This window comes from Zootoca vivipara, chromosome 7 (genome assembly GCF_963506605.1).
Source record: "Zootoca vivipara chromosome 7, rZooViv1.1, whole genome shotgun sequence".
NCBI classification, from domain to species: Eukaryota; Metazoa; Chordata; class Lepidosauria; order Squamata; family Lacertidae; genus Zootoca; species Zootoca vivipara.
In genome coordinates this window covers 67,913,965-67,924,300 of record NC_083282.1, presented here as the reverse complement: position 1 = coordinate 67,924,300, position 10,336 = coordinate 67,913,965, and the positions used below count along the sequence as shown (strand labels likewise).

The following is a 10,336-nucleotide window of genomic DNA, read 5'->3' as shown; positions in this document are numbered from 1 at the left end:
TAGCAAATTAATGAACACCATGTGGCAATGGATTCAACATCAGATGGGCTGACAGAGCAGTAAGCTTTCAAAAACAGGCACTGCTTAGCACTATTCAAATTCTGTTCATTTTTTTTTGGGGGGGGGGAGAATGTATTAGTATTTCTAGCATATACTATTCCGAATATTCAACTCAAGAACCAAATAGGCACATATGGCACTTCCTTGCTTCGAAGGAAGACCGAAGTACCAGAGAATACCGATGTACAACATGGGGTGGGGGGGAATCCCAACAAGGTTATCCAAGTTTCTGTTACATACATGCATAGTGAAGACATCAGGCAGGTATGAAAATCAATCAAGGTATTTAATACAGTGCAAACCATAGATCCTTATTTAAAATAAATGTATGTTTGTGTCTGAATGGGAATTGGACATCACAGATAGCAATCAACATTCCAGGTGCTATGTAGAAAAATGTACAGCTAGTGTCAATTTCACCTACTTCCATCATAGAATTACTTCAACATTCCAAATCCACCTCACCAAATCCAACTGGGAACAGCGACCAAGTGAGTGTAATGCGGAGAGAAGAGCGTCAATGCCACCAATGGATATAAATAGAGACTTTAAAGAACTAAAAGCCTATGTGATGCATTTGTACATCTAAGCATAATAAGCCAATAACGGCTTATGACTTTTCCTTTTGAAATACCGTACTTTACAAGACTTTTAAAAGCATTTCCATCAATTTAAGTTACAGGCTTCGTATCCCGAGTCAGATTCAGCAGGGTCAGAATTCTGAAAGGTGGTGATCCAGCAGTGGCATTAGCGTAGTCCAGAAGCTGAATGTTGGAATTTTGCCAGTAAGGTTTATTATTTAAAGTAAGTCAACACCCTAAACTGCAGGCAACTTTCTTTGGAAACTTTGTTTCCCTTGCTCAGACCATGCTATGCAGAATGCAATTCCCACAGCTATGGGATTAAAGAAACAAAGGCGCTGCGCTTAATGATGTCTCCCACCCATACATGCACCTGTAGCAACAGGTGAGCAGAGTCTCAATTGTTTCTCCAGCTGGGCAGCTGGTGTAGTTATATGTTTTCAGCCCAGGCTTCTAGCTCTTTCATGTCATCATCCTCTTCTTCTTCTTTCTTCTTAGCTAGAAAAAGACACAACACCACAAGATTAAGCACTGTGTTGTGATTGTATGCAGTTGCTCAATGTATTTATTTTATTTTAGGTATTTATACATCCATTCTTCATCAGGCCAATACAAGAGCAGTTCCTGGCATGTAAACATAATACAAAAAATAAAATAAAATAAAAATTAGCATCATCAAATATTTAAAATCACAACAAAATTATGTCACAGACACACACACACAGCAATTATTTTAGCAGCCAGCCAACAAATACTTGAGTGAACAAGTACTAAGCATGTCCTGAAAATTCAAGAGTTGCCTGCCTTTTTTCAAAAAAGAGGAAGCTCTACAAGGCAGGTGCCACCAAAGACTCTCTCCCAGATTTCTGCATAATGTACATCTGTGACAGTGGCACAACCAGAGACAGCCTCTTCCAATGATCTCAAGAAATGGACAGGCCTAGATGGGAGCCTAAAAGGGATACTTTCAGATATCCAAGCTAGGGATTATGTCAATAGAAGCTCCTTAAATATGGCTCGGTAGCCAAATGGCAGGCAGCGTTTTAAAGTGGTGCTTGCTTCCTTGGGGTGGTACACCAGGTTATATGGAAGCATGGAGGGAATGTTTAAAAAGCTCCTTGCACTATGGGCAAGGGATTTTAACCAAAACCACATCCATTTATTCTCATACCCAAAACAGTGATTCTCAGACTAAAGGTATGAGGGAAGAATTTTGTCACCCAAGTTCCTTTTCTTTGAGAGACAATTGTTCTCATCTGGGGGAATAAAAGTAAATGAAGTATTCCAACCTGGAAACCATTGATTAGTTGGAATAGGCAATCAGAAAACTTCTTATGGGGTCTAAGGTGTCATAGATCCTGAGGAAGCCCCCCCCCCCATCTTTGAGAACCATGACTTTAGATCTGTAGATAAAGATAACCAGGGAACTTAACTGGCTTTCCTTCTGTGAAACAGATTAGTGTGTGTAAATTCTGCACAGTAGTTGAGAAATAAAATCACAAGAATGGCATATTACAATGCTTTTTTTTTTTTACAACTGCACTTGTCATAAGATGCAATTGCAAGGCACTCACCTGGTTTTGAAGGTATAGATATTGAGGGCACATTGGGAAGTGGAACTGTTTCAGGACCACTAATCTCCAGCAAGTTTTTATCCAATTCTTCCTGTTCGAGTTCCTCTAGTTCAGCCATCAGTTCATCCTATTATTGAAGGGGAGAGAGACGATCTGCGGTTACAGGTGCTAGCACCAGAAATCACTGTTGCCAATTTTGTAACATAATTGTAAGAAACCTTCATGTCCAACTCAACACAATTGGGCATTCTAGGTGTCTCGAAATATTTACATATCCAAATTATTCTGTTGTTACTAAAAGCAAGCCAGAGCACTAAACTCACATTTCTGTTGTTCTTTAAGATGGAAAATTCATGAGTTTGTTCTCCTTACATAATATTTTGAGTCACAAGAGGTAACTGTGTTTTGAAATCCTTAAGTTTGTATGTGTACAAACATCATACTTGTCTTAAACTGTTTGGTACTTACCTCATCAAATTCTTCACCGATTCCCACAGGCTTGGAGATAGCTGTTGAAATTTCTTCTGCTAACTCCTGCTGTTCTGCAATGTCTTGCATTAGCTCATCTACTTTGTCAATATCCCTGTAGGAAAAGGATTTAAGTTATTTGAACCATTCACCTGTTGGGTCTTGGAGATCATTACAAGTCTCAATAGCTTTAAGAAAATATTCAGCTAACCACCAGGGCAAATAGATTCAAATCATCAAGAAAACAATAACGTTGATTTAAAACACCCTTCTTCCTTTGAAATCATTATTTCCTGAGCAAGAATTCAGACTACGGTAATTTAAATAAAAATTGTAACAGTAATAACTGGTTGCTCTAATAATTATAACTTGTTTGCATCTATTCAGTTGCATAATCTGGAAGCATAATCCAAAGACTTTAACCATGAAAGCCACATGCTTTTCAAACTATATGTTGCTTACAGATAAAGCATGTCTACACGTAAAGATACTTAGCATGATCATTTACTTGAAAGCTTATACCACATCTGTGCATACTTTTATAGAAACAAGTCCCGCTGCACAATGTAGAATTTGAGTTAATGTGTGCAGACTGGTTTATAATAACTGTCCAGAACTATCCAAAAAAGAAGGGATGTGGGCAAAGAGTGAATGTGTCCTTTTGTACTGCACTCAATGAAAAGTTGGCCATTCAATGAACCAATGAGAAAGAGCATCTTACATGTTGTCATGAGCAGCTTTCATTGCTTTGGCAGCAAATCCCATATTCTTGAGCACTTCAGTGTTGGTGTTGGCATTTTCCAGGGCTTCCCTCTGGAATTCAATTGTTGATAATGTGCCATCTATTTGTGCAAGCTGCTTCTCATACCTCTTCTTTCGTTTTAGGGCTTGAAGTGCAGCTGGACAAAAACAAGACAAATGATGATTGATTTACAATGTGCATCTAAAACTGTTTCTACAAGCATGATGTTCAGAACACAAAACCACTTAAAATTTATGCTACCAATTATGCCTCTCACATCTTTTGTGTTCCCAGTTTAATTAACTTTTGTTACCAATAGGTGTCTTTCTCTAAGCAAATCAATTTTGTTGCTGAGTTGTTTGTCTACTCAGTATCAAACTGCAGGATCTACAGCCAACAGTCAAGTATTAGAAGCTTAGATGCTTAGCACACAAGGCATGACAGGCTTGTTGACAAATAAACCTTCATTCAATCTTTCTAGTATGGTAGACTAGCAGGTAATGAGAGAAAGCTCAAAGAATTATTCAAATTACACAAGAGTGTCAAGGAAAATGAACACAAGAAATGCATAAAATCTGGATGTTTTGTCTTAGTCACTATGTAAGAAATGGAAATACTTTATATGACCACCATTGAAGATACTTTGGGGGCAGGAAAGAGAAGAGGCTCCTATCAAGTCAGAACACTCTGAGTAAGCAAGGACATTTGGTACAGGGCAGGCATAAGCAGCTGCAGGAGAACAGCCCCTAGGGCACCTCCTCCGCAAGGAAAAAGTGAGGCAATGAGGATCATAGCTGCCAAGTTTTCCCTTTTCTCGTGAGGAAGCCTATTCAGCATAAGGGAAAATCCCTTAAAAAAAGGGATAACTTGGCAGCTATGATGAGGATCTCCCATTTCTTGGTGTCAATTAAAACTCAACTTGGCGGGGGCACTTCAATTTTTTTTGTCAGCATTGGAAATTTCACACCCCCCCCCTACGTTCCTGCACTTTTTCAGAGGTTGCTATGAAAGGAGATAAGCATGTTCAAGTAATCAAGCAAGGCGTATGACTGTGTTTTCTCTTTCTTTCTCTGTTTTTGTTTTTATTTAGATTAGTTTCTTGTATTGTGTTGTATTGTGAAAAACCTTTAATAAAATCTTATATATATAAAAGGAGGAAATCCTCTGCATAGGTGTAGGTTTTCTAGTTCACTCTAACATGTTATCATAGTGAAGAACTGGAAAATCTATAGCAAACGAAATTTCATTATGCCATTAAAATTAAGATGCAACAGTTACCATTTTCCACTGCCCACTGAAAGTTCCTAATTAAATGAATTTATTATTTAAAACCTTAAACAGGAATTATACTGAGCAGGAATACAGCTCCAGCCATCTGCAGTTTGTAAAACCTTTTCAAGAAGTAAACAAAGCCAACATTTAGAAGTTTCCCTCATCTGGATGCTCTCTGTGACTGCTGGAATTTGAGCTGCTTTTCACTGTAAAACATTCAAACTGTAGGTCAAGTGTTAAGGTAGAGCTACTGCACTGTTTCTGCCAAGATGAGTTACATTATCTTCTAAAAACCATCTTTTCAAAGAATCCTATGATGCTATTCTACAAACAGCAGTCCAGTTTGTTGCCTAACCCTATGTAACTTTACCTATTTTCAGCAACAACACAAGTTAAATTAACATATGACGCAGGCCAACACTGAAATAGATCTGTTCATATACCGCCTGGGCAGAGTGTGGTTTCTGGGCATTTAAGTATCAGGTGGCAGTAAGTAATTTTGACCATCTGAATTAGGTAATTATGAGAATAACTATAGTGTTCTGTTACAATGAAGTTTTCAGGCACTGAATTTTTTTACAAGTCATTCCCAAAGCACGTATAGCAAAATTGTTCCTGTTATAAATTCCAACTGAGCTAAAAATTAATTGTATTTATTACCAGAGCATTATCTATCCAAGGTAAAATGATAACTTATGAAGAGATGATAATAAAATTTAGCATCTTCTTCGCAATATTATGAATCTGAACATTTCAGTAAGCAGGGAAAACAGAAGGCTCAACATCCCAGTCATATGAAGTTATGCTCCATTATTTACACTGTATGTTACATCAGAGAGGGCCCTAATCTATTACGCCTCTTAAAAGAGACTTGCATATTAAGGAATACCAATTCTCCTTTATAGCAAAAAAAAATCCTTTTAGCACTCAATAAACTTGAATCACTAACTCACATCATCAGAAGCACTAAACTTCACTCATTAAGAACTGCATGCAGATTCTTGTGGAACTCTTAATATTAAACTCAACATAAACAGCAATCTGCAGTGGAAATTGGGATGTTGACAACTTTAGTACAATTCCATTCATTTTGATGGGATGTAGATAGGTTTCAAATGTGCTACGTTGCTGCTCAACAGATTCTTTCTTGCTATTGTCATTCCTGTGCAAAGGACTGAAATGCAGTTTTAAATGCACTTGTACCAAGGTTTATAATCAACTGGTGACCATAAAGGAAGATCAGCTTACAGTCACATTTCAGCCTATGTTTTTTGTATCATCCTCTCTAAAAATGCATTTTTATAGTATTTTAAGAATCTTCGTTATAGTTGTTGCTGGCATCCATCTGTCTCAAGAAACAATGGACTGCACCTCTGGAGGTGAAGTCAAACCAAGCACCGAAGTGACCTCCCCAGGGAACAAGCCTGGGCCATATGTATGGAGGTCCTGGGCTGCCCAGATGACAAGATCCTCCTCTCTGCCTTGCTGATGTGGTCCAAAGAAAAGCAGAGCAATACATTTGGCATCAACTTGGCTGCAGGAGTAGCCGACCGAAAGGAGGTGTACAAGGTGCCATCCCGCCACCTTAGGGACTCCACTCCGGACTTGTGTAGGGTTTGCTTCTTAGCCTTTTCTTCTCCGAAGATGTCCCACAAGGCAGTGGAGGTTTAGGATCAGAGTTTTCCTTCTCTTAGATGGACTACATTCCCAGGTTGATGAGCCCCATCTGCCCACTTTCCTCTACAGCACGTGCAGCAACTGCCATCTTGACTGTTGGACACACTATTGGTCTCGTCTGCTCAATGTGCTGCAGCTTTCTTCACATGAAGGGAAAGTCCTTACTCATCGAGAGTTTGAGAGATGTATACATCAGGGAATAGGTTTTTCAAATTTTAACCTCCTTGACCTCACTGCAAATGTCTTTTTGACTACATGTATTAGCAGATACAGTATAGTGGAGCTCTACTGCTCAACTTTCATAATGGTAGGCACTTGCAACACACAATGTAGCATTGTACATACACACCCCATGATTTCTGCTGAAACTGGTGAGTTTGGGGGACAACCATAGGAATTTTTCTCTAATTCTATGCACGCTAATCAGCATGAATGGATGTAGTAACACTTTAATTTTAAGAAGAATGACAAGACATTACTGAAATGTACATCTGTACCTGACATTTTCCTCCTGGAGCTTAGGGAATGATTTCGATCAGGGAAATAGCATGAGATGTTTGTTTGCTTGCTTGCTTGCTCGTTTTAAACACCTTACCTAGTGTTACTTCCCCATAGCTGTTTTGAGGTTTACAAGCATACAAGAGATTCTGATCTCAGACCTTCAACATGCCCAAGCTGGCCCTCAGTCTAGTCTCAAGGTAATATGAACTAAAGTCAGAGTTAAGCAAGGAGCAAGTATCTTCTCCCACACTGGCTAGTGTGGTACTTTAATGAAATATTGCTATTCAGAAATTATTTTGTTGTGATCTTTACAAACATCCTGCAAAGCAGACCAGCATCATTCTATAACTATCTAATGAACAGTAAAACAGGGGACATCTTGATTTGTAGCTCCATCTCTTTACCACAACACCACATCAACTGTCAATAAATTGCATTACAGCATAAAGTGCAGCATTCTATACAACCAATCTAATTTACCATTGATAAAATGAAGCATTTGTCAGATCAACAAACTAAGCTTTTCCAGCTAGCCAGATGATGAATTAAAGAAGCCTATTGCTTTCTTCCTTCATTTGGGCATTTTTTACAAGTCATGATTATAAAAGCTGACAACGTAAACAGTGTGAACAACAGAAATAAATGGTAAAGAATGTACATAAATTGTATACACGGAAACATAATCTGTTGTGGAGATAAAAAGTTCCAGTATTACTGTAAGGAGACCCTGTTGCTTCTAAATACCATAACAATGCACAGCACACTAAATAGTAAAACCATGATAAGAATGAGACAGTGTCAATTAAAGGAAAATAGTCCTGAGCAACATAACATGGAACATATACTGCAGCTTCATAAATGTGATAAGAGAAACAGCCTCTTGTTTAATATCTTTTCAATGTGCCTCAGGTTCAACTAAGAAAAAAGGAATACTGACCCTGACAAGAGATTAGCTTAGACTAGGAAGCCTCAATGAGGAAATACAATGTTGGTGCTAGTTTAAAGATTACAGATCATTCTGCACAAAGTGCAGGTTCCTACCTAGGTCTAGGCTTCAAATGGATGCAGCCAGGCCCATGCAGAGCTTGTCTGAGGCCTGAGGGAGGTCCTGTTCTTGACATAACAGCATAAGTCTGGCAGGCCCCTAGCGCCGCCACCCCCCCCCCCAGCCAGCTTAGTCCCTGAGGCCTGGGGCAAGTGTACCCAACTGCCTCCCTGCACAGGCCTGGATGCAGCCCCAAGGAAGCAACCCAAAACTGAGCAGGGACATAGAAAAGATGCTGTATCTAGAGGCTAACCCTAAGGTACTCCCTCACAGAATCCCACTCAAACTAACCCAAGATCTGAGTGCTACAGCAGAACTTGAAGAGCAAAACTCAAAGAGGGATGGGGAAAGAGTAAGACCAGGATAGATGTACAGCAAATTTCTGGCGTCAAGAATTAAAACCAAAGTCCAAACTATAGAAACAAGGCATCTGCTACCTTACACTTTTCTGTGTATATAGGCCCCAAACCAGGAGAGTTCAAGATGCAAATGCTACTAATGGCCTGAGAAAAATGAAGGACAGGCACTGTACTGTAGGACAGGCACACCCAACTCCCAAGACACTGATCTACTCACAGTATAAAAAAAAACTGGCAGTGATCTACATTGTCATTGGAGGGTGGACCAATGTTGTCCAAAGATCAATCAGGATCAACCAGGGCCACCCCGTGATCAACCTGTTGGACATGCCTGCTATAGGAAACATGGAAACATAAAGCACACCATATTTTTCAGATATATTACAATGATGTTCCCATTGTGAACACCAGCTGCCATTTATTTCACTACACTGAATAAACCTGTATGCCTCCAGTGAAGTTCACACAACAGCCCCCTTTACTTTCCCCTCTCAACATGTGAAGTCTATTTTGTGCTTAAAGCAGTGTAGAGAAAAGCCTGCCAAACTTATCTGCATGCCAAACTCACAAGAGGCCTACAAAAATAGGAATGGAGGAAGAGCTCTGGGCTGGGTACTTTTAATTATGGAGCTGTAGCCTTATAACAATGATCTGGTGAGACCAAGCAGGCCACCCCAATAATGGAAATGTGTTTTGCTCCTGTCTTGTGTGTCATTTCATTGATAGTTGCTGCATGTTTAGTTTATCTATTTTGTGTTCTTAGTAGGCTGAGCATTACCCTGGAGGCTTTTAAGGGAAAATGTCACTAAAACCGCAATCTTAGGCACATTTAAGTGAAAGTAAAAATCTACAGATTGCAAGGTGTCTTATCTCTGAGTAAAACATACACAGCATTGTGAAGCAAGCTCTCTTCCTACTTATTAGGCTGTGTTTTTACTTTGCTCTAACAGACCCCAGCACCATCCTTTCCGTTAGAAAGGTCCAAGCACCATCTCCCCTCACTGTCTCTACACCCCCCTTGCCACAGGTAGATTTTAGGCTGCTGTGGCCCCTTGGAGTATGTCCAACACTAGCCACGTTGGTCAGCTTTATTTATTTAGGTCTGCAAGCTTTGATTTTGTGCTCTGCTTTCTAATTATCAAACGGAGTAACTATAATACTGAAAGTCTTTTATTTACGGATTTATATCTATCTATCTATCTCATTTTGCCTTACTTGAATGCAATTTATGTGTTCTGTAAAGTTGCTTCCCCTTCCCCGAAGATGTTACGTATTTTGACAGCAACTCCGCTAGTGGTTATTAGTAGGAGGCGCTTTGGGCGCAGTTCACTGTGGGGGTGGGAAACCAGCATACATGTAAATAAAGGAAACTTTTAAAAGAAGTCCCACCCGAGGAAAGAAGCTACCTCTTCCTCCTCCCGGCTCCCGCCCACCCGCGACCGCTCACCGCGCTTGTTCTTGGTGCCGTGTTTGCGGGCCGCCCCCAGCTCCTGCTCGATCTTCTTCTCCAGGAACTCCTGCTTCTTGCTCAGCATCTCCTCCGTGTCGCGAAGCCGCTGGATGGCCTCTTGGGGGGAAGGCCCCTTGCCGCCGCCCTTCCCGCCCGTCCCGAACAGCTTGCCCAGCAGCCCCGACATGGCTGGGCCGCAGGCGGAGAAAGGGGCAGCGGAGAAACGGCGGGACCCCGCGACCTCCCGGTTACGATAGGATAAACCGTAAGGGAGGGAAGCGGGGCCGGCCGAAGACCGCCGGCAGCTCCCGGAGCTGCTGAGGCAAAACGCCAGAAAAGAGACGCCACCTCCGCCTTCCTCCCGACCGGAGAGGCCCCTCTACCAGCAGCGGCGGCTGTACGGCCTCTCACAGGCCCGAGCCCTCACGGTGACCACTCCCTTACCGACACACAGATGCCACACACGCAAAGCCCCCGGCACGTCAGCCTCGGCTGCCCCTTGACTGACTCACGGCCTCCCGGTAGGACCGCCCGAGATCTCTCTCTCACGTCACTCCGGGCGCCACGGCAACGGCGGCTCCGCCCACACCCTTCTTCCCCAGCCCTC

At 41.3% G+C, this 10,336-nt stretch overlaps 1 protein-coding gene across 1 annotated transcript; it reads right to left on the bottom strand.

Moving 5' to 3' along the window:
- Positions 1–327: 327 nt before the first annotated feature.
- On the bottom strand, positions 328–10,297 carry CHMP4B (charged multivesicular body protein 4B). The gene is made up of 5 exons (XM_035123760.2): positions 9,727–10,297; positions 3,405–3,582; positions 2,684–2,798; positions 2,216–2,342; positions 328–1,139 (listed from the first exon to the last, which is right to left on the bottom strand). The coding sequence occupies exons 1-5, from the start codon at positions 9,914–9,916 to the stop codon at positions 1,072–1,074; spliced, it is 678 nt and encodes a 225-aa protein (XP_034979651.2). The 5' UTR covers positions 9,917–10,297; the 3' UTR covers positions 328–1,071.
- Between the last annotated feature and the right edge of the window lie 39 nt (positions 10,298–10,336).